Source organism: Phalangium opilio, unplaced genomic scaffold, assembly GCF_054372755.1.
Source record: "Phalangium opilio isolate 3A_F unplaced genomic scaffold, DU_Popi_V2 ptg000650l_1, whole genome shotgun sequence".
NCBI lineage: Eukaryota > Metazoa > Arthropoda > Arachnida > Opiliones > Phalangiidae > Phalangium > Phalangium opilio.
The window spans coordinates 92319-116596 of record NW_028324245.1 but is presented as its reverse complement, the minus strand read 5'-3'; the positions used below and the strand labels follow the sequence as shown (position 1 = coordinate 116596).

General features: G+C 38.1%; 7 protein-coding genes across 8 annotated transcripts; all 7 read left to right on the top strand.

The window, feature by feature from the left end:
• The first annotated feature begins 1471 nt into the window (after positions 1–1471).
• On the top strand, positions 1472–2185 carry LOC149588391 (complement factor B-like). Its single transcript, XM_089862725.1, has 2 exons — positions 1472–1840; positions 1904–2185. Exons 1-2 carry the CDS (start codon positions 1762–1764, stop codon positions 2098–2100), a joined length of 276 nt encoding a protein of 91 aa, XP_089718851.1. The 5' UTR covers positions 1472–1761; the 3' UTR covers positions 2101–2185.
• A 241-nt stretch (positions 2186–2426) lies between these two features.
• Positions 2427–3855, top strand: LOC149588390 (uncharacterized). The gene is made up of 6 exons (XM_089862723.1): positions 2427–2533; positions 2595–2717; positions 2784–2963; positions 3044–3118; positions 3281–3362; positions 3423–3855. Exons 1-6 carry the CDS (start codon positions 2506–2508, stop codon positions 3781–3783), a joined length of 849 nt encoding a protein of 282 aa, XP_089718849.1. The 5' UTR covers positions 2427–2505; the 3' UTR covers positions 3784–3855.
• Positions 3856–9038: 5183 nt separating this feature from the next.
• On the top strand, positions 9039–11995 carry LOC149588389 (uncharacterized). Its single transcript, XM_089862715.1, has 9 exons — positions 9039–9495; positions 9571–9744; positions 9814–10023; positions 10089–10154; positions 10229–10354; positions 10418–10594; positions 10661–11011; positions 11080–11155; positions 11220–11995. The coding sequence occupies exons 1-9, from the start codon at positions 9432–9434 to the stop codon at positions 11611–11613; spliced, it is 1638 nt and encodes a 545-aa protein (XP_089718841.1). The 5' UTR covers positions 9039–9431; the 3' UTR covers positions 11614–11995.
• A 71-nt stretch (positions 11996–12066) lies between these two features.
• LOC149588388 (uncharacterized) lies at positions 12067–16582 on the top strand. The gene is made up of 12 exons (XM_089862714.1): positions 12067–12339; positions 12400–12576; positions 12645–12824; positions 12895–12978; positions 13041–13187; positions 13252–13425; positions 13487–13789; positions 13853–14074; positions 14294–14548; positions 14709–14768; positions 15604–15688; positions 15965–16582. Exons 1-12 carry the CDS (start codon positions 12252–12254, stop codon positions 16521–16523), a joined length of 2334 nt encoding a protein of 777 aa, XP_089718840.1. The 5' UTR covers positions 12067–12251; the 3' UTR covers positions 16524–16582.
• Positions 16583–17520: 938 nt separating this feature from the next.
• On the top strand, positions 17521–18057 carry LOC149588387 (histone H4). Its single transcript, XM_089862683.1, has one exon. It carries the CDS (start codon positions 17582–17584, stop codon positions 17891–17893), a length of 312 nt encoding a protein of 103 aa, XP_089718809.1. The 5' UTR covers positions 17521–17581; the 3' UTR covers positions 17894–18057.
• A 1770-nt stretch (positions 18058–19827) lies between these two features.
• Positions 19828–22268, top strand: LOC149588386 (histone H2B). 2 transcript variants are annotated; one of them, XM_089862612.1, is made up of 2 exons: positions 19828–20690; positions 20779–22268. In XM_089862612.1, exon 1 carries the CDS (start codon positions 19878–19880, stop codon positions 20250–20252), a length of 375 nt encoding a protein of 124 aa, XP_089718738.1. In that variant the 5' UTR covers positions 19828–19877; the 3' UTR covers positions 20253–20690; positions 20779–22268. The 2 variants fall into 2 exon arrangements, with proteins under 2 accessions (XP_089718738.1, XP_089718739.1); XM_089862613.1 differs by having other exon boundaries at positions 19828–21862; positions 21935–22268.
• A 551-nt stretch (positions 22269–22819) lies between these two features.
• LOC149588385 (histone H2A) lies at positions 22820–23412 on the top strand. The gene has a single exon (XM_089862614.1). It carries the CDS (start codon positions 22899–22901, stop codon positions 23268–23270), a length of 372 nt encoding a protein of 123 aa, XP_089718740.1. The 5' UTR covers positions 22820–22898; the 3' UTR covers positions 23271–23412.
• Positions 23413–24278: the final 866 nt, after the last annotated feature.

The window sequence follows — 24278 nt, the reverse complement described above, 5'->3', positions numbered from 1 at the left end:
GAAACTTCTAGCCTCCCAATGGCGCAGTTTCCACCAAAGGTTCACGCAATTGTGCTGTTCTTATCCATTACTAAGATTCGAAACCTTATGTACCGATTGGAGTAAGACAACAATGGGCGTATGCTTCATTTCAAACGTCAATATTAGTCTAGTCTCTCAAGAATGTTCAATAGTTATTTTTTAAACGATGTAACGCGCAATAAGGTTAATAATTATCGAAGAAAATATATAATATTATTTATATTTATTTTTATGTTTAAGATAATCTTTAACCGTTGATACACTAGTGCACTTTGATAAAAACGCATTTTAGTTGGTAAGGAGTCGAGCAGCCAACATAATCCTTCATTACATTAACCGACTTAAAATGTAACTATCAGACTACTCTATTCTATTGTTCTCAAGGCCGACTGCAAAGCGGAGTTAGCAACTGAACGTGGATAAGAGTAGGATTTCCGTTGTAAGTGCCAACTAGACCATAAACCGACGAATCTACCTCGAACCGACTCAAACGCGGAAGCTTCATTATAACGAAACTTGAAATATTTAGTATTGATCGGTAGGTAGTCGGATATGCCGACCTCTCGACCCTTGTTTTTAAATTATTAAAAACCCATGTTTGTTAGTAAGGAGTTGAGCAGCCGACCTAATCCTTCCTTACACCAACCGACTAAAAATGTAACTATCAGCCAACTCTATTTGTTTGTTCTCACCGCCGTCTTCAAAGCGGAGCTAGTAACTGAAGTTGGATAAGAATCGGACTTCAGTTGTAAGTGCCGACTAGACCATAAACCGACGAATCTACCTCGCACCGACTCAAACGCGGAAGAAGCTTCATTATAACTATTCTTTAGTATGATCGGTAGGTAGTCGGATATGCCGACCTCTCGTCACTTGTTGTTATTTTGATAAAAACACATGTTAGTTGGTAAGGAGTTGAGCAGCTGACCTAATCCTTTCTTACACCAACCGACATAAAATGTAACTATCAGCCAACTCTATTTGTTTGTTCTCACGGCCGACTTCAAAGCGGAGCTGGTATCTGAAGTTGGATAAGAGGCGGACTTTAGTCGTAAGTGCTGACTAGGCCATAAAGCGAATAAACTACCTCGAACCGACTGAAACGCGGAAGAAGCTTCATTACAACTAAAACTGAAATTTTCAGTGTGATCGGTAGGCCGTCGGATATGTCGACCTCTAGACCCATATTGTTATCTTTTATTTGATAGAAACGCTTGTTAGTTGGTAAGGAGTCGAGCAGCCGACCTAATCCTTCATTACATTAACCGACTTAAAATACAACTATCAGCCAACTCTATTTTATTGTTCTCACGGCCGACTGCAAAGCGGAGTTGGCAACTGAAGTTGGATAAGAGTCGGATTTTAGTCGTAACTACCGACTAGACCATAAACCGACGAATCTACTTCGAACCGACTCGAACGCGGAACACTCGTGTTACTGGGGTTATTAGACAATCTTAATATAAACAACTTTCAAACGAGACGTCACATAATATAACATGAATGTAATTATTATTTTAAATCTTAATTAAACGTTTTTGTTCTATATTTAATACATTTAAGTTAAAATTCAAAGAAACATTAAGGGCTATCCTTTTTCCTGCTCTTAGACAACATCCGGTATAGTTTGCGCAACTTCCCGAGTACTCCGAAACTCATCCTCTACATTTTAGACAAGTATTTCCCTGCAATTTCTTGACAATTTTTTTAATGTATTCGGCCTAGAATTTTTAACATACAATGTACGTCGCGGCTTGTTGTTGTTTAAGCTTACTTTTATTGTTCTTGGTACATTCGGAGTCCATCCAGAATCAGCCCGGTAAGCCTTCCATTGTTAGACTGTCCAAAAAATTTCATTCAATCTTTCCAAATGGTTCACAAGTTTGTGGTAGGCCTGGCAAACCTCTGGATGGACGATTCTTACCCGCGAATGATGTGTATTACGCCTTCGATAAGGTCAATTACGAATGCCCCGCAAGAATTTTGATTGGTAACAGGACAAGGAGATGCGAGGAAAAGGGACGATGGTCGGGTAGTGTTCCTATTTGTTGTAAGAAAAACTTTCCAATGTTACATTAGGCGAATTTAGGCTTAAGAGTCAACCGGTAAACGTAAGTCGTCTTTTCCCTATTCCAACAGTGAAAATTATTTTGGATATTAAGGTTGAAGCTAAAGACTATATTGCCAAGCAAGAGTTGTTGAAAGAAACGTCTCAGTTGTGGACAGATTCTTCTAATACTGGGTGCACAAAGTCATACCCGTCCGATGGCTTGCGGATTTCGGTTGCATTCAAAAATGGCCCTTTCTCTTTAGATGGCTTTGATTTGACTTTTTCCACGTCAAGTGAGACTTTCGGAATTAACCCTCGTTGTACATGTAGTTTCCAAACTTGATGAGTATTTTTTTAATTTACGTCAAGGCTATCCTAAATTTAGAGCGTTTTCGATACATTATGGTAATAACAACCATGAAACTCTTTGCAACATGTCAGACATCACTCAAAGTTTAGATGGTAAATTATTCTACCTAAACTTTCGAGAAAATTTTGTTTTAAATTTTGACAAACTTTGTAGTGTCCCTGACTACCGTTAGACTAGATTGTTTCTCCGTGAAACAATCGACAGGTATTTTGTTAGAATTCGTTGCCAAGGAAGCTACAGTTAGTCTTTGTCAACTTACGCCTCGTATTAAACATCGTATGATTTTCCTTGACTTTTTTTGACCTTAAGAATATCCCTTTTCACCACATTTCCTTTGATTAGCGAGTTCGGTTGGCTGCGAAACTCCAGACACGCCAATTAACGGTAAAATTGCCTCGACCACCAAGGGTTACGACTTCTCTTGCAATCCCGGTTACGAGATCAAAGGCGTTAAGAGCACCCTTTGTAACAGCAATGGTACTTGGTCTAAACCTTCGCCTACTTGCGTTAAAAGTCATCCGAGTAAGCCTATTTCACGTGGAATTAGAATATGTTTTCAGTTCTTAAATTTCAATATCTTAATTGGATTCGCCTTCTTTAAGATAATTTCTCTGGACCTGAAGGAAACAATACAAGTTTTCCACGTCGTGGAAAGGGATTTCTATACTCAACTTTTGGTGTGTAACGTGAAACAGTTTCTAAGTTACTCGAAATAGAACTTTATTTAAGCCTTACATGAATTAGCTAAAGTGGTCTAGCTTTACGTCATAGCCCGTCATGTTTAAAATTTCGCTAAACAAGCCGGTATTTTAAGTAACAATTCAATAATTTATCTATAGCTTTCGGGGTCGTTTCTGGAGCTCTCGCGATTCTTATTGTAGTAGGCGTTGTTGCCGTAATTTTATTTTGTAAACGTAAGAGGTAAGTCTTTTCGGCTTGTTTATGCTGACAGATGCTTGATTAAGTAAGGTTACTTCTCAGTAACGTGACGGGTCGAAATCGTCTCAACCATTCGTCCCAACGGTCCAATTCCTTCGACATATCTTACCACCGTCGTAATCGTAGCTGCGATGGTAACTCCAGTAACCGGCAATCAACCGGGACTGTGAGTCATTCCAACTCCCATTTTGACGAAGGAGTTGAAGGAGGAGAAAGACCGAGAAGCGATGTTCCAGATATCTTGGAAAATAAAATCTTCAATAAATTTAACGAGGAAAATAAACGAGTGGTTTCAGCCAGTGCCCATATTTACGCTGACCCACTCTACTCCGAGATGGACGACGGTCAACCGAGTGTTATGCAGGATAATGTTCTTTATAACTATAGATCAAAAGATAATTGACCCTTGATGATCCACAATTTGTTTTTAAATGTATTTTATTTTAGTAAAATTCGCTTAATTTTATTGTAAAAATTGTTCTAATTCATCATAATCAGTTTTGTAACGAAGAGAAAGTTAAGTTAGCATTGACGTCATAACGCTTCTTTTGTTGGCTCTAAACTAATAAGAATTGTCTTCATTTGGAAATCACGAGTTCCTCGTTCCAAGTATTACCCTGGTTTGGTTAGGTTTATTTTCACCGACACTTCGCCTATGTCAAGTAGTGAACTACTAATGGCAGTCATATGTACCAGCGGGTATATTATAACTTTAGGCATTTTGTAGATGATGAAGTCGGATTTCCTGCTTATAACTTTTTGATCTACATGTATGCAAAGCGTAACAAATAGAAACGGAAGTTTGTTTTTCATTTCCTATCTTAAAAAATACGACGAATTTTGAAACTACATTAGTAATAAGATCTTGTTTTTAAAATGTGAAACTGGCTGATTGGGTCAGGATGAAATTTATGTCGCTATCATCTTCTGCCTTATTATTTAATTGTCTAATTTGTCTTTCCATTTGGCCAAGTTGTAAGTTATTCCTGAGAATTCATTTTAGATACCAGATATATTTATTAAGTTTTGAACGTCTTGGATATGTAATTTCACGCAAGATCATGGACATCCTTGTGGTAATGCGGGTTTCTTCGAAGGGGAGCAAGAAGTTACTTATACAAATTCTTCCTTGGGATACTCTAATGTCAAATACATATGTCATCGCCCTGGGTATTTGATTGGGAATAGTTATCGAATATGCCAAAGTAGCCTTGGTGTTTGGAAGGGAAACATTCCAATTTGCGGTTGGTAACGAGAATTTTTCGTATCCTAATTCATGTTGCATTTGAAAAATATTCGTGGGTATAGTCACTCCCGAGCAGAATTTCATTAGCAATGTCTCTCAATCTTCAAAACATAAGTACCAGAGCGATGGTATCGACGCCAAGTCTTGTTTATCTGACACCGATCAACAGAATTCCTGCATTATCTTACCCGGCGACGCTGTTGGTCGACACGTCAATATCACTTTTACTAAAATATATCGAGTTATTGCCGTTCGTCTCGTTGTCCGTCCAAAAGGTGTAGTTATTAAATTGTTATACATTCTTGAAGTAAGATTTGATTTCAACTTGTCCCTTTTAGTTGATTTCCAGGTCGCGATAAATATCTTTATGGAAAATTCCACCATTTCCGGGAGTTCAATCTGTAGTTTGTTGACTATTTTTTTATCGAATAACAGCGTTTAATTACTTTCTTAAAATTAACAAAATTCCTTTTTAGAACGGGATGCAAGTTTAATAGATTACTTCTTATGCGAGAATCCCATTGAAGGCGACAAGATGACAGTTAAATTTAACTCGAATTTACCAACCTCTATAAGTCTGATTGAAGTATCCATCTTTGAAAGTAATTCATATGTTTTTTCTTATTGTTAATGAGTTACGTTTCAAAGCGGTATTTAATACAGAGCACGATTCAACAAAATGTTCAATTCCTGATGTTCCCGAATATGGTAGTTACAAATTTGACGAAAATCGTACCACTGTCTCTTACCAATGCAAAGATCACGGTTATATTCTCATTGGTAACGACACGTCCTACTGCCAACCTAATGGAACCTGGTCCCAACAGGCTCCTATATGTCAAGGTATTATGGGTTGCCCTGAAGGTCAATATTTCTACTTAATAAAATAAAAACATCGTGGTTCCAGAGACCTGCGCTAAGCCTAACATCTCTGTGAAGAATGGCAAATGGGTCAACAGCAATGAAACGCAAAATGCCACCGGTGTTGTTACCTTTGATCTGGATTGCGAAGATGGTTTTGAACCAGATAGTTATGGCCCCACGACTATTCAATGTCAGGTGAATGAAGGATGGACTACCATTAACGCGTCTTGTATCATCACCCCACCTAGCGTTCCGATTAGCACCCCACGCGAAGAATTTAACCTGAACTACGTCTACGTCGCTTTGGGTTGCCTGGGATTCTTTACCTTATTGTTAATAGTCGTCGTTCTTGTTGCGTAAGTCTATTCCTCAGATCGCTTGCGCGTTAATTGATTAAGATTCTACGTAGTCTTGGCTTTGCAATTTTGAATTCTAACTGCGGCTTAGTGGATACGTGTTTTTAGCAAGCGCAGAAAGCGTCGCGACTCTACGGCGTCGTGTTATTACTGGTCAAACGGTACTGATTCCTCCAGGGGACAATCAAGTCCAAATTCCCATCAACAACCGAGGCCAGAGTTCCCATTGGCCTATCCGGCCCACTTACAAGCTCCGTGCCCTTTGCCACGTGGCGCCCAGCCGAGAGAGTTGGTGTTGCAGTCTTTGCAACACGACTCCACCGCAGACCCTAGTCACTACAGCGTTGTTAATCAACCCAACTTCCCGGATTACCTCTTAATTTTGGATGAGGCAGACCCTAGTCACTACAGCGTTGTTAACCAACCTAGCTTCCCGTATTACGTCTCCATTTTGGATGAGGCATCGGGGCCCATTTACGATGACTGTTATTCGGGGGTTATTGTCGATGATTGTCGCTCGCCTATAAGACGGAATCCCAATGAACCGTTACCCAAACCTCCGAATACTAGATTTTCTCAATAGAGTAATTTCGGTTTGAGAGGGGGAGTGAACTGGTATCCCCTACGTTAGGGGAAACTTTGTACTAGAGAATACTATTTGCCCCCTGAAGGGAAGGGGAGGGGGGATATCACTAAGCTAAGAGATAGAGGGTTATGACGTTGCCGTATATGGGAAAGAAATTACTCTATTGTGTAAAAAAACTTTTGATCGACCTCCGTATGGATTTACCTCGTAACCAACTCTATTTAATTTTGCAATTCAACCGACAAGCCTCTTATTTTAATGAACTGGACGCTTATTTTCCAGTATTTTTAATTTGAAACTGCTTATGTAGTTAACGAGAATATTAATAGTTAATATAAACAACTTTCAAACGAGACGTCACGTAATACTGTGGCCTCATGCGTAATTTATTCATGCAAATATAACATGAATGAAATTATTATTTTTAATCGTTTTAAACGATATTATTCTATATTTAAAACATTAAAAAGTTAAAATTCAAAGAAATATTAAGGGCTATCCTCTTTTCCTGCTTAGAGAACATCCGGTATAGTTTACGCAACTTCCCGCCTACCCCGAAACTCATCCTCTACATATTAGACAAGTATTTCCCTGCAATATCTTGACAATTTTTTTAATGTATTCGGCCTAGAATTTTTAACATACATACGTCGCTCCTTGTTGTTTAAGCTTACTTTTATTATTCTTGGTGCATTCGAAGTCCATCCAGAATCAGCCCGGTAAGCCTTCCATTGTTAGACTGTCCAACATTGTCATTCAATCTGTCCAAATGGTTCTCAAGTTTGTGGTAGGCCTGGCAAACCTCTGGATGGACGATTCTTACCCGCGAATGATGTCTATTATGCCTTCGATAAGGTCAATTATGAATGTCCCGGAAGAATTTTGATTGGTAACAGGACGAGGAGATGCGAGGAAAAGGGACAATGGTCGGTAGTGTTCCTATTTGTTGTAATTAAAACTTTCCAATGTTACATTAGGCGAATTTAGGCTTAGGAGTCAATGGGTAAACGTAAGTCTTCTCTTCCCTCTTCCAACAGTGAAAATTGTTTTGGATATTAATTTTCCACGTCAAGTGAGACTTTCGGAATTAATCCTCGGTGGACATAGTTTCCAAACTTGATGGGTACTTTTTTGATAATTTGCGTCAAGGCTATCCTAAATTTAGAGCGTTTTCGTTGCACCATGGTAACAACAACCATGAAACTCTTTGCAACATGTCAAACATCAGCCTAAGTTAGATGGTAAATTGCGCTATCTAAACTTTCGAGAAAATTTTGTTTTAAACTTTTACAAACTTTGTAGTGTCCCTGACTACCGTTAGACTAGATTGTTTCTCCGTGAAACTATCTACAGGTATTTTGTCAGAATTTCGTTACCAAGGAAGTTACAGTTAGTCTCTGTCAACTTACACCTCGTATTCAACATCGTATGGTTTTCCTTGACTTTTTTAACCTATGGAATATCCCCTTAAACCACATTTTCTTTGATTAGCGAGTTCGGTTGGCTGCGAAACTCCAGACACGCCAATTAACGGTAAAATTCGAGGTAAAATTGCCTCGACCACCAAGGGTTACGACTTCTCTTGCAATCCCGGTTACGAGATCAAAGGCGTTAAGAGTACCCTTTGTAACAAGAATGGTACTTGGTCAAAACCTACGCCTACTTGCGTTAAAAGTCATCCAAGTAAGCCTATTTCACGTGGAATTAGAATATGTTTTCAGTTCTTAAATTTCAATATCTTAATTGGATTCGCCTTCTTTAAGATAATTACTCTGGACCTGAAGGAAACAATACAAGTTTTCCACGTCGTGGAAAGGGATTTCTATACTCAACTTTTGGTGTGTAACGTGAAACAGTTTCTAGGTTACTCGTAATAGAACTTTATTTAAGTCTAACATGAATTAGCTAAAGTGGTCTAGCTTACGTCATAGCCCGTCATGTTTAAAATTTCACTAAACAAGCCGGTATTTTAAGTAACAATTCAATAATTTATCTATAGCTTTCGGGGTTGTTTCTGGAGCTCTCGCGATTCTTATTGTAGTAGGTGTTGTTGCCGTAATTTTATTTTGTAAACGTAAGAGGTAAGTCTTTTCGGCTTGTTTATGCTGACAGATGCTTGATTAAGTAAGGTTACTTCTCAGTAACGTGACGGGTCGAAATCGTCTCAACCATTCGTCCCAACGGTCCAATTCCTTCGACATATCTTACCACCGTCGTAATCGTAGCTGCGATGGTAACTCCAGTAACCGGCAATCAACCGGGACTGTGAGTCATTCCAACTCCCATTTTGACGATGGAGTTGAAGGAGGAGAAAGACCGAGAAGCGATGTTCCAGATATCTTGGAAAATAAAATCTTCAATAAATTTAACGAGGAAAATAAACGAGTGGTTTCAGCCAGTGCCCATATTTACGCTGACCCGCTCTACTCCGAGATGGACGACGGTCAACCGATTGTTATGCAGGATCATGTTCTTTATAACTATAGATCAAAAGATAATTGACTCTAATATTGATGACACACAATTTTTTTTAACATGTATTTTTTTTAGTAAAATTTGCCTAATTTTATTGTAAAAATTGTTCTAATTCATAATGATCAGTTTTGCAACGAAGAGAAAGTTAAGTTAGCATTGACGTCATAACGCTTCTTTTGTTGGCTCTAAACTATTAAGAATTGTCTTCGTCACGAGTTCCTTGTTCCAAGTATTACCCTGGTTTGGTTAGGTTTATTTTCACCGCGCACTTCGCCTACGTCAAGTAGTGAACTACTAATGGCACATATTGTAAGTATTAACAACTTTAGGCATTAGGTTTCATTTTGTAGATGATAAAGTCGGATTTCCTGCTTATAACTCTTGATCTACATGTATGCAAAGCGTAACAACTGGAAAAGGAAGTTTGTTTTTCATTTCCTATCTTAAAAAATACGACGAATTTTGAAACTACATTAGTAATAAGATCTTGTTTTTAAAATGTGAAACTGGCTGATTGGGTCAGGATGAAATTTATGTCGCTATCATCTTCTGTCTTCTTAGTTGCTTGTCTTTCCATTTGGCCAAGTTGTAAGTTATTCCTGAGAATGCATTTTAGATACCAGATATAGTTTTGAACGTCTTGGATATGTAATTTCACGCAAGATCATGGACATCCTTGCGGTAATGCTGGCTTCTTCGAGGGGCTGCAAGAAGTTACTTATACAAATACTTCTAATGTCAAATACATATGTCATCTCCCTGGGTATTTGATTGGTAGTGGTAATCGAATATGTCAAAGGAACCTCGGTGTTTGGAATGGAAACATTCCTATTTGCGGTTGGTAACGAGAGTTTTTCATGACCTAATTCGTGTGTTGAATTTGAAAGGAGTTTTTCATGGGTATAGTCAATCCCGAGGAGAATTTCATTCGCAATGTCTCTCAATCTTTAAAACATAAGTACCAGAGCGATGGTATCGACGCCAAGTCTTGTTTATCTGACAACGATCAACAGAATTCCTGCATTATCTTACCCGGCGACGCTGTTGGTCGACACGTCAATATCACTTTTACTAAAATATATCGAGTTATTGCCGTTCGTCTCGTCGGTTCAAAAGGTATGTAGTTATTAAATTGTTATACATTCTTGAAGTAAGACTTAATTTCAACATGTCTTTGTTAGTTGATTTCCAGGTTACGATAAATATCTTTATGGAAAATTCCACCATTTCCGGGAGTTCAATCTGTAGTTTGTTGACTATTTTTTTTAATCGAATAACAGCGTTTAATTACTTCATTAAAATTAATAAAATTCGTTTATAGAACGCGATACCAGTTTAATAGATTACTTCTTATGCGAGAATCCTATTGAAGGCGACAAGATGACAATTAAATTTAACTCGAATATATCAACCCCTATAAGTCTGATTGAAGTGTCAATCTTCGAAAGTAATTCATGTAGTTTATAAATATTATTAATGAGTTAACGTTTTAAAGCGGTATTTAATACAGAGCACAATTCAACAAACTGTTCAATTCCCGATGTTCCCGAATATGGTAGTTACGAATTTGACGAAAATCGTACCACTGTCTCTTACCAATGCAAAGACGGTTATATTCTCATTGGTAACGACACGTCCTACTGCCAACCCAATGGAACCTGGTCCCAACAGGCTCCTATATGTCAAGGTATTATAGGGAGAGTCCTGAAAGTCAGTATTTCTACTTAATAAAATAAAAACATCATGGTTCTAGAGACCTGCGCTAAGCCTAACATCTCTGTGAAGAATGGCAAATGGGTATGGGTCAACAGCAATGAAACGCAAAATGCCACTGGTGTTGTTACCTTTGATCTGGATTGCGAAGATGGTTTTGAACCAGATAGTGATAACCCCACGACTATTCAATGTCAGATGAATGAAGGATGGACTACCAGTAACGTGTCTTGCGTCATGGTTGAAACCACCAGTCCTATTCCCGTGACCTTGGACATTGAAAAGACTAAAGTAATTAACATCAACAAAGATGAAAGCTACGAAACTACATCTCAAAATCCTGTTAAAGACACGGAAACGCTTCACTTGGGGTCAACTAAACTTATCATTGGTAAACTAAAGTAATTGGTGTTGTAGGCCGATGTATTTTTGACTTCCTTTCCTTGTTTCAATCACAAGTTGGAACTGTGTCCGGTTTTGTGTCGTCCATTTTGGTAATGATTTTTGTTTATTGCATCATTTTTGGTCGTAAAAGGTAAGCTTAAGAGCGTGTCATTGTCTTTGACTAATCTTCAAAAGAGTACGTCTTGTTATCCCAGATGTACTCGACAACCGAGGGTCGAACCAGACCAACGTCGAGACTCTAGTTACTATCATTATTATAACGGAATTAACTACGAGGAAATGGACCGCGCCACCGTATCCTCGACATCTACAACCATTTCAGCTTGTCTGACTAACAGACCACCGGCAAAGGACCCTCGGGTTCCGGACATTCTTGAACTGGTCTACGAGAATCCTTCCCTGTATGACCAAACTAGCCGTAACACGTCTGCTGTTGAGGAGACGGATATGAACGAATGCAGTAGACATATCTATTCGGAAGTTAATTACGATGAACCTAATGGGAGTTCTAGTAACCAACGCGACTCCGTCATTTCTGTAGGGAGCGAAGTATTTACAGACAATGAACTTTATAACGAAGAACTTTAATTAATGAGAAAATTAATTGTCTCCACCCCAAGATGGTGGACGCAAGTTGTGTCCTTTGTCTGAACGGTAATACAACTAAGCAGACGAAAAATCTCTGCCATCTTGGGGTGGGAGCTTGTTAAAGCAATGCGCGGAACAAAGACTAATTTTCATGTTATAGGCCTAAATAGGCGGTGGTCTTGATTTATTTTTAAAGGAAGTCAAGAAACTCGGATACATCCTAATCTACATCGTACACTCGTTTTAGTTTAACACTTCCGGTTGAAGTAGCGATAATTAGAAACTGTTTTTGTGATAAAGCCCCATAATATCCAGCCCCTACTGTATTACTGCCAACTTTGTTTCGAAACTGTACATGTTTTAATAATAACTTCGAACTTTGACGCAATGCCGTTAATTTTTTTTTTACCTTTATCAAAAGGAGGGGGGCGGGGCGGGGTCCCTAAAACTAGTCTACTTTGCAGTTAATATACTAATGTTGTAAACATTTAACGAGAAAACGGTGGAAACGGAAATCCCTTCAGACTTTATTTCATCAAAGGTTTTCAGTGCCCTTTGATTTTTGCTGCTTACTTTTCATATCTTTCACGAGAATGTCGTTGAAGGATGTTTTTCAAAATAATGATTTAAATTGAATCATGCTGCGCGAGTTTAAATTATTTAATTTTAATTCTATTACAATTATCCTAGTCATTTTGGCCGTAGTACATGTACATCCATCTGAAGGTGAGAATACGCTAACTGAGATTAATTAAATTTAATTTCCGTTAATATGCCAAACTATAGCCAATGATTGGTGCGGTGAACCTGGACTTCCCGTAGCGGGTAGACTTGAAAATTCACGATCCAATTACAGTTATTTGTATAGGGTTGAGTATTCGTGTCCCGTTAGTCATCAACTCTTTGGGGACAAGTACAGAACTTGCGTTGATGGTGTTTGGACAGGAAATATTCCGTCTTGCGGTATATATTTTAATTACGATACCATATTAATTGGTTACAAATATATATCTTCTATACCATACGCTCAGGTACGAGAATGGTGGTGGAAAATGCTACCCAGTCTAGCAAATATCTAAACCACGCTGCTAGTTTGGCGGTAGATTCGAATTATACCACTTGCGCCATAACATTTACCCATAATTTGTTTTGGGCGGGTGAAATTGACCCCAGTAAAACTGTTTCCGGTATTCGCATCACGACCCCTAGAAGTATGGCCCTAGAATATAATTTTAGGGGTTCAAATTGTTTCTTAAAAGTCTTTGCAAATTCTTTTGTTAGGAACAAATATTCAGAAACTGTCTGTTGGTATTGCTAGTCAAACTAATTCTATTACACTTTGTCTGGAGACTGTAGGATATACGGGTACTAATTAAATTCTCGTAATTAAGGCTTAACCGATTCACGCGACAATTATTTCTAAATAGATGATAAGTCCAAAGACGTGGAGCATTTATTCCTCTGCCCTCAAAACACGACGGGAAAAGTAGTTTATGTTAAAAGGAAGAACACTACTTCCACAAATTCCTACCAATTCATGGAATTATGTGAAGTTGAACTCTTCACGACTGACGGTACATAATTATTAATTCTTAGGATAGCTTCGTACAAACTAATTGCGTTTTACACGACGCGTAGATTTACCGTGTCGAATTCCCGATGGTTTGAAGAATGGATACCGTCGGTCAATGTTCAATTCTAGTTCTCATTACTATATATTTACTTGTAACCCTGGTTACAAACTGGTCGGTAACGACAAGATCTATTGTACCCCTAATGGCAGTTGGAGCTCAAGAAGTCCAACGTGTAAAGGTGAGGTCGGGACGTGACCTAAATTTTTTGACCAAGGTCTAATTAGGCTTAAATTAAATAGGGCCCATCACGTGCTCGAGACCACCTTCAATCGCGAACGGCTATTATGTCGAACTGAAAAAGTCCACGTCCAATGTTTTTGTTTACAATGACAGTGTCGAATATCGTTGCGAACCTGGATTCGTATTAAATTCGTTTAAGGACAGGTATAAGAGATGTGTGGGCGACTACAAAGAATGGTCAGGGAACCCCTTGTTTTGTCAACCTTTCAATGGTTCAACGACCCCCTTTGAACCATCTCAAAGAATTGTTGCTAAATTTACTGAAATAAGCTCCACCGTTTCCACAACTACCAAAAACGACGGTAATTAAAAGAAATAACCAATATTAGTTTGAAACTAGGGTTAATATTAAACCCGAATTTTAGGCCTAACCACCCAATGTAGGAATCCGAGCGTTGAAGTGAACAATGGTCGTTTGGTATACGGTAACTTCACGGTTTCGCTCGAATGCGACAGAGGCTACGAACCGGTTGGAGCGCGAAAAAGTACGTGTGAGCCTTCTACAGAGGTTCAAGGTCACTATCAATGGAAACCACCCCTAAATTTCCAGTGTAACGCCGTGAAAGCCGAAACCAACCCTCCTCCGAGTATGTTGACTTTGTAAATACGTTCACATTTAAAAATCTATAAGCCTAAATCACTTTTAGGCCTGTTACTTTGTTACTAGTCCCTCTTTGAAGGGAGATAGATAGGGTCTCAGAGCCTTTGGCTATGGTGTCAAGTGGCTTTATCTCAAACTAGATTCATCTAGTGCGAACGGTGCGAACTTATCCCCTCTCGATATGTAATCTTTCGAATCTTTTTAGGAGTGGCGGAGGCAGATGGTAAAGGGAAATCGTTTTGCCCCCCGCCCGTTTTCAACGACGCCTTTAGATTACTTAACGAGGACGGTTTTGGCGGGAAAATGGGAAGCGAGAATTTTGGCGCGAAAATTATCAGCGAGGGAACAAAAATACACGTGCAATGCGTTGGTCCAGATTTTGACGATAAGGGACCACCGGTCTTGGGGGTTACGATTTGTACCCAAGGAATTTGGACCGACGTTCATTGCTTAGAGATAGGTGATTGATTTTTTTTGAGCAATTGTTTACCCCATAAACAAGTCAACATCCAGTCGTTTATCATATCATAGCAAACACTAATAATTACAAACATTATCTTTGGGAGTTGAAATATTGTCCTACATTAATTTTATCGTATATTTGTTTACTTATTCTAAAGATGTGAGAAGTGGAAAATTGGAAGAACGAAATCCTACTGATTCTAACAGCGTTGTTCTAGGTTTTATTTGTTTATTTACGTTTTAAATTAAGCTTATTTTCGAGGGGTTAATCACTCTCAGAGCAGGGTTCATACAAAACTGGGAAAACTGGAAATGCCAGGGAAATAAAATTGTTGACTATAAATTCAAGGAAAACTCGGGGAAGTTTATAATGCTTAGTAAAATTCGGGGGAAACTCAGGAAGTTTATAATTTTTAGTGAAATTCAAGGAAAACGCGGGGGAATTTATAATATTTAGTGAAATTTAGGGGAAAACTCGGGGGAATTTATAAGGTTTAGTGAAATTCAGGGGAGAACTCGGGGAAGTTTATAATGCTTAGTAAAATTCATAGAAAACTCAGGGAGTTTATAATTTTTAGTGAAATTCAGGGAAAACTCGGGGGAATTTATAATATTTAGTGAAATTTAGGGGGAATTTATAATATTTAGTGAAATTCAGGGGAAAACTCGGGGGAATTTATAATATTTAGTGAAATTCGGGGGAAAACTCGGGGGAATTTATAATATTTAGTGAAACTCAGGGGAAAACTCGGGGGAATTTATATTTTTTAATAAAATTCAGGGAAAACTCGGGGGAACTTATAATATTTTTGTAAAATTCAGGGAAAACTCGTGGGAATTTGTAACTTTTAGTAAACTTTAGGCTTGAGTAAGTTTGGCCTAAAAATAACCAATTCCAAAAAACCACCGCTCCTGCAGTGGAAATATATCGGAAAAAACATGGAAATGTCAGGCAAATCGGTTTTCCCAAGCGTATTACGGCGAGTAATTAGCCCCTCGCCTTTTCTAAGATAGAAAAATACTAAAGTCGGGGTGTAATTTATGCATTTTCAGTACCCGTAGTCTCTTTCTTAATTGGAGTTGGTACTGCCATTGTTATTATTGGTGTCGCGGTTTGCCTATACGTATTCCGAAAAAGGTATATAATAATAATAATAAGATTTTTACACCTACATTCCTACTTTTGAGAGATAGCGCGGTAGTATAAACCGAGGAGCTAATCACTCCATGATTCTCCCTACACCAATGGGTTGCTACTTGTATTCATTTTAACCCTATCAAGATTACACGCAATTTCTTTATATAAAGTGTACGGAGAATGAAAGCTCGGCAAAAGCGCTAGACTTAATTTCAATAAAGAAGTCTAATTAGCGTTAAAATCTAACATAATCAACATCCTATATCCTAAACACAGCCGTTTAAATGGGAATCGACCATCCCAAAGTTTATTCCACATTAACCTGACCAATTCAAACTCAACTTCCGTAATTCAAAACCGCCACACGGGCACAAATGGTCATTACCAATTGGCACGAATTAACGACATCCCTAATACGGATGAGGAGCACATTTACCAAATCCCTGCGTACGAAGATGTCGTCATCAGGGATTCTTTACAGCAACGACAAAGTCAGGAATTACCCGAAACTCCGAAAAGACGAGAATTAAATTCGGGTTTGCCCTTACTGCCAATTTATTCTCAACCCTTTGAATCCGATAATTATCGGATTAATGGACTTAATTCGAACGTTCACATTTACGCCGAACCCGTACGCGAGACGACTCGAAGTACTTGTACTACTTTGGATAGTCAATTGTCGACGGAAAGTTTGAACTATTTATACGCCGAATCGAGATATAGTTCAATTGATACTTCAGATTCGGTTTTTATTGATGATTCAAATCGTTCTGATCTTAATATGGTCGATAATGATCTCTACGTCTCGGAAGACGATTCCTTTCAAGAATTTTGAACAAGCAAATTATGTATTATATCTAGTCATAATATGATACTCATTTAATAAAGCATTTCTTTGTATTTTGTTTTCGCCTAATTTTCAAGAGGTATTCTAATAAAGCCTTTATTATTACGGCTATGGTTATGTTATGGTTAGGATCTAGGTATGGTTCAATGGGAGGTCACGTTGCCGTCTTCTAGATGAAATTGTGATTAAAAAGGACATTTTTAATATTTTACCGTCACTTTTACGAGTAAAAGGCGAACCCTTGCAAAGAATAGGAAAAAAATTGACCAAAGTAAAAAGAGTACACGTGCTCTTTCAAATTGGCGCGAAAAGATAATCGCACGTGCTAGTTATTTCAAGTTTGACCCGGAAAATATCGCACGTGCTAGTTATTTCAAGTTAGGCGCGGAAAAAAAATCGCACGTGCTCAAATCACTTATAGAAGGTCTTGTGAAATTAAACTTAAGGTGATACACCACTTATTAGGGTCAATCTTTTGAAAGAAGGTGTACTTGTAACTTATTATTTTCGGTCACTTTCTTAAGAAGGAATGAATTTTCCTGACTTTTCCAGGTAATCCACATCGTCTACTAACCTCTAATGAGGTTGACTAATAAATTTTCTATCTTCAGAAAGGGTACTATAGAAATTACCGAATTAACTATAGTCTCTCAGCTGCTTAGAAATGAACCAACAAAAATCGCATCTATGGGAATTATATACGCTACCAAGCCGCTGAAAGACTATATTTCAAAATATTAAAAAATAGGCCTATTAAAAAAAGGGAAAAAAGAACCCCGTTTTTTCAAAATTTCCCTCAAATATTTCGCGCCATTTAAAAATTCAAACTTTCGTCGCCCGGAAGCGACTTGAAAGCTAGAATATTTAACCAACCAATGAAAAACCGGAGTTTTCGTCTTCAGCGAGATAAAACGGAACCAGAGTAATCTCTCTCTAGGCGGTGACGTCAGAGATAGGAGTATATAAGCGACGGCCGCGAGAGACAAACTATCACTTCTCGTTTCGTCTCGTTCGCTTCGGAGTTCGTGTTTAATCGTTTGCTGAAAATGTCAGGTCGTGGTAAAGGAGGCAAAGGCTTAGGCAAGGGGGGTGCCAAGCGTCATAGAAAAGTACTTCGTGACAACATCCAAGGTATTACCAAGCCGGCTATCCGTCGTTTGGCCAGACGTGGAGGGGTCAAGCGTATTTCTGGACTCATCTACGAAGAAACTCGTGGTGTCCTGAAGGTTTTCCTTGAAAATGTCATCCGTGATGCCGTAACCTACACAGAGCACGCCAAGCGAAAGACAGTTACCGCCATGGACGTCGTTTATGCCTTGAAAAGACAAGGAAGAACCCTCTATGGTTTTGGAGGTTAAGTACTTCGAAAAAAAAACTGTTCATAAAAAAACGGCCCTTTTAAGGGCCACCCCAAATTTTAACTTAGAGGTTTTATCTAAAATGTATTGTTCAAATGTGTAAATAATTCATCATGATCTCTGTTTAATTCTAAAGAATAAACTGCGTTTCCACGTACTTTGAATTCTGTTTACGCTTTCTTATGCAAAGGCCTATTTAATATTAGATATTCTTAATGAATACATGGGTAAAGAATTCACAGGAGGAAATTAGTTTTTACACTGTAGGATAGGCAACTCGCTATATTATTCCAAATACGCTTTTCCAGCTTCGGTTGTCGGTTGTCACTTGTCAGCATATGCAAAGCTAGGTCTGTTGGAGCGGCTAAGCGGTTGTCTATAATGTAGGTTTCCTCGCCTGCATTATTTATCCGTGCTTAAACCTTTATTGGGTTTTACCTCCCAAGCTGCGCATGGGAACAAACGTTTCAAGTATGTGAATAATTAGAGGCAGAGCAAACCACCATACACAAGCTAAATAAATTGCCTTAATTGCACAGCTCAAATATAATAAACTTAAAACATTTAACACTATTGTTGAAGAAAACATATTGTGTTTTTGTTAAAACTGATAGCTTTGAAATTACATGCATATCTTTTGACTCTAAGCCTAGGTCCGTTCTGAAGTAAATATTGTGGGGAAATACATTTTGAAAACTAATTTTCCATATGCCAAGCCGCTTAAATATTATTATAACATTAGTGTATAAGTTCCAAGCCACTCAGAGACTACATTTAATGTAAAGCCTAATGATAGTCTTATTGTTATCCACCTTTGGTGTTATGAATTCTAGGCCACTCGGGACTTGTTTAAATATTATAGTTGTTATGAATTCCAAGCCACTCAAATGGTACCTTTTATACCAAGCATTATTATAGTGTTAGTGTACGTATTCCAAGCTGCTGAAAGAATAGTTTTACTATGTAACTAAATTCCAAGTCACTCAAATACTAGTTTCATACCAAGCATTATTATTGTTATTGTATGAATTCCAAGCCACTCAAATGGTACCTTTTATACCAAGCATTATTATAGTGTTAGTGTACGTATTCCAAGCTGCTGAAAGAATAGTTTTACTATGTAACTGAATTCCAAGTCACTCAAATACTAGTTTTCATGCCAAGCATTATTATTGTTATTGTATGAATTCCAAGCCACTCAAATACTAGTTTTCATACCAAGCATTATTATTGTTATTGTATGAATTCCAAGCCACTCAAATACTAGTTTTCATACCAAGCATTATTATTGTTATTGTATGAATTCCAAGCCACTCAAATGGTACCTTTTATACCAAGCATTATTATAGTGTTAGTGTACGTATTCCAAGCTGCAGAAAGAATAGTTTTACTAGAGAGTTTAAGCATCCCCTATACGCGTACGTGTAGCCACCTTTGACAATGCATTGGTCTAATGCACTGTGGAAGGTAGCTACACGTACGCGTTTAGGGGATGCTTAAACTCTCTATTATGTAACTGAATTCCAAGTCACTCAAATACTAGTTTTCATGCCAAGCATTATTATTGTCATTGTGTGAATTCCAAGCCACTCAAATACTATTGTTATACCAGTATGTACACTTTATAACATTAAAAGGAATGTAATATTCCTCCATGAGAAATTTGAAATAATTATTCACATGTTATTATTAACATTTTCAAGTCCTAACGGTCAAAATTAACAACATTAGGCCTAACAACGCTTACACACGTATTTCAAAATTATTTTTTTGGCGGGAAAAACGCTAGAGCGAGCAGAGAGACAGAGAGCGCGCGCCGTGATTTTTTTCTCCTCTAGCGCTACGAGAATAGCGCGATATGATTGGTTGGCTAGAGAGCGATATCATTGGTGCGCTTGGAGACTGGTGTTTCGGATAAAAGCTCTCGCGTCGTTCCGATCAGCATCATTCTCTCTCTCGTTCCCGAGCAAAGCGATTGTAAAACATGCCTCCTCAACTCTCCGGAAAAGCTGTGAAGAAAAGCGGCAAGGCCCAAAAAGCCGTCCGTGCCACCGACAAGAAAAAGAAGAAGAAGAGGAGGAAGGAATCCTTCTCCATTTACATCTACAAAGTCTTGAAGCAAGTCCATCCTGATACTGGAATCTCCTCGAAGGCCATGTCCATCATGAACTCTTTCGTCAACGATATCTTCGAAAGAATCGCTGCCGAGGCTTCACGTTTGGCTCACTACAACAAGCGTTCCACCATCACTTCCCGGGAAGTCCAAACCGCTGTCCGTTTGTTATTGCCCGGAGAATTGGCGAAACACGCAGTGTCTGAAGGCACCAAAGCCGTGACCAAGTACACCAGCTCCAAGTAAAAAAAAAAAAAAAACTTTAAAAAAAACGGCCCTTTTAAGGGCCACCCAAATTTTGACCAAAGGTTTTTACCAATAAGTGTATTGTATACATAAGATGTAAATATATTCTTCGCCCGCATTCATCAATTTCGTTTTCAGTTTAATAAATAATTTTAGATTATTAAATTGTGGCAAGTATTGATTTTTTACTAGCATGGCTGAATCATTTGAACTTAGGCCTGTGTTATATACTTAAGTCAATGACTGTCAGATAGGTTAATATGCTACCAGGTAGCAGACTACTCCCTGATGCTACATTCTCTAGTGGTCCTAGGATCTGAAAATTTTAATAGCTTAGGACTGATAAATGTTAATTTATTATGCCTGTAGTTTAGTTAATTAGTTATGTCGCTGAAATTCTAGGGGAGTTTTGCTGGAAAACATTTTAGAACTTTACAAGTATGAAATTTTGTTAGCATAGCATACGTATGTTTATTGAAGAGTAGTTAAGCCTAACCTAGTAACCATTATGTTTCTAAAATTCTAGGGAAATTTTGGCGGGAAAATAAAATATCACAACAGTAAAAAATTTTGTGAGCATAGCATGAGCGTATATCTTTGTTTAGTAAGTATTTCTTCATGAACATAAGCCTATACACTAACAATGGTACAAACTTTAACAAGTAACCGCACCCAAAATTTCACGTGCTGTTATTTTGAAAGTTAATGTTTTTACGAAGAGGTATGAGCATTGTTTGCACATTTGTGAACACAGTCTATATTTGATCATGGTAAAATTATATTTGATAGTTAAAATGAGTGTTAAGAAGTATAAGCCGAGGCCTAACGAATTGGAAATTGTTTTGTTTTCAAGGGGGGGGGCACGCAAAACTAGTTTCGGGGAGTTTTTGACGCGCTGAAGAGTGAACCAGTTGGACTGGGTATTACTGGAAGTATATCACTTGAAGTGTTGAAATATTCGAGTTAGCCCAAGCTTATATCCGTTTTAAGGTTTCCAACTTTCGACATAGACCAGTTGGACTGGGTATTACTGGAAGTAAATCACTTGAAGTGTTGAAATAGTAGAGTTAGCCTAAGCCTATATCCGTTTTAAGGTTTCCAACTTTCCACATAGATAGAATCATTAGGCCTAAAAAAATTTCACCCCCCAAGAGAAATTATTAGTGCGCGGGAATTTTTTTCTCCCGCGATGGCGGGGGTTCGAGTTGAGCGTCGCTTTTTGAACATCCAATGAAATGAGCCAAAAATTAGTGACGTCATCTGTTTGGATTCTTCGGTATAAAACCACAGTGGCGCCACATTTTATCCCAGCGATATTTCCCGCTTAAACTTTTGAATCCATCGGATCGTGTTTTCGAGCGCTATAAACCTTCCACGCCGACCGAGAGACTCGTTTGGTATCGAAAATCCTCGTTGTTGTTGAGAAAATGGCGAAACCCAAGCGTGCTGCCGCTGCAAAGGCTACGACGCCGAAACCACCTAAAGTGAAGAAGTCACCCGTGAAAAAGGCCAAAAAAGCTGCGCCTAAAAAAGCCAAAGCCGCGGCGAAAGGCAAGAAAAAGGCGACGAAATCCAAATCCAAGAAATAGACAACCATCATCAAAAATTTCGTAATTAAAAAAAATTTTAAATCTCTAAAAAAAACGGCTCTTTTAAGAGCCACCCTAAATTTTGATCATAAGGGTTCCAACCGAAAGATGTATTGTGATTTCATTCACCGTCAAAAAATATATATAAAAAACATTGCTTTTCGTGGAAATCCACCATGTTGTTTCGAAAGAATCAAATATAAAAAACTTTCACACAATATATTTAAATACATCTACGCCTGATACATGTAGTTACAGGTATGTAACTAAATTATTACAAATACCCCAAAAAACGTAGTTTTTTGTTGTTGTGTTACACGCGTTTCAAAAAAATCTGAAATAAATCAGTTATTAAAACATTTTAATACATTTTATCACAAAAACGTTCACACAAAAGCTCAATAAAAACCATGAATTATAAAAATTATCCTGGCCTATTTTATTCCAATTATATATTAGGCCTAAAAGGAGCGTCGTTATTCCTGTGGTCACGTGATGCCACTTTTGGATCTACAACGTAGAAATCGATTTTAATGTGTAAGCTTATATAATTGGTTTCTCTTACGATAGTGTTTTAATTAAGTATGGTATATTTTTTGACAACCATCAGGCTAATGTCGCTATTGAAATAACGCTTTAAATGAGTTATAATTACACTTTGAACCATAAATAGTTGGATTATTATCTCTAAAATTAATAAAAATAGGCCTAAAAGTTTCTATTTTTAAATTTTGTCCGTTATTCAATACAAATCCAAGGGTCTATTCAAATTTCAAAATAATCTCCTGTGGGTAAAGTTTCCCAGCGAGGCAACGCTCGCGAGTTCCCTCCAAAAAAAATTTCCTCTCGTGGAGCTATATTTTATCTCTCCGCCAATGAACGAGTGCATCTAGAGACGCGGCGCGCTGATTGGACGTTCGTTTCAAGTCGACTTTGGCAAACGCGCGAGGTATATAAGCGCGCTCCAGACCGAAAAGTTCATATTCACTCTCTTTCTCTCGTCGTCCCGAGAGAAGTTTTATTGCTGCTTAAAGTTCCCAACTCTTAACCCACCGTAATGTCAGGTCGAGGCAAAGGAGGAAAGGTCAAGGGAAAGTCGAAGACTAGGTCATCTCGTGCCGGACTTCAGTTCCCCGTCGGTCGAATCCATCGTCTTCTCCGCAAGGGAAACTATGCTGAACGTGTTGGAGCCGGTGCTCCAGTCTATTTGGCCGCCGTCCTCGAGTACTTGGCCGCTGAGGTTCTCGAGTTAGCTGGAAACGCTGCCCGTGACAACAAGAAGACCAGAATCATCCCCAGACATCTTCAATTGGCCATCAGGAATGACGAGGAGTTGAACAAACTCTTGTCCGGTGTGACCATCGCCCAGGGAGGTGTCTTGCCCAACATCCAAGCAGTCCTCCTCCCCAAGAAAACCGAAAAGAAGTAAAAAAAAAAACTTCATTTAAAAAAACGGCCCTTTTAAGGGCCACCCACTTTTTGTATAAAGGTTTCACTTAATTTGTATTGTGGTCTTAACAATTTTCCAAAGAAATGAACTTCACGTTTGTAAATAAATGCCATTTTTTTTATTCAACTTGCAGTCAATTAGACGAGGCTTATAATTAAAATAATTTAGGTTTTCATACTTCCCTCAGTAATAAACTAGACGTTCCTACTATCTTAAGCTACGTTGCCATTAATTCCAGGGATAGAAAAGTTAGTGAAATTTTACAATAGCACGTGGACGGTTAGAAGGGATGCATGTGAGGAACTTTGTTTGTTTTCAGCACACTCAAACCTGGGTCTATATGTTGGGACCGCTAAATGGTCATGTATTGCGTAACTTTGCGCGTGCTGACAACCGATGAAAGAAATTTTTCCAGATCCTTTTGAAATCAAGCGCTACATTTTATTTAAGTTTCAATTCAAATCTCGTGCTTCTCCATTTTGGGTCTCAAATTAAGGTGTCGATATGGTTAAGAGGACATACATTTCTGCCTTTTTTTTCTGGGCATATCATTAAATTCAAAAACTTAGTTCGTTGAAGTTATCGAAGTATACGACCCCTCGAATTTCCGTGAATGGGAACTGTGTGCCTTACGCTGTAGTAGCGACTTAAGTTGAAATTATTGCAGGTTTTGTAATGTAATTGAATGGGGAAGGTATCGCTTTTTGTGATACTGTAGATAAGGCGTTGAATTTGTAACTTGGGGAAATTTTCATTGGCAAACAAAGAAATCTTGCCAACGGTTTGCGCGCCGTTTTGGAGGGAAAAGTTGCTCAAAACTGATCAAACATATTAGGCCAGTTTATTATGGTTAAATAGTATCAAATATTTTCCTACTCATATCTTATATTGACAATATATATATAAATTTCAAAGTTTGATTTACATTAAAGTTCCACTGAATATACAAAAGAAAATCAATTAAGCTTATTTAAATAGCCTAAAAGT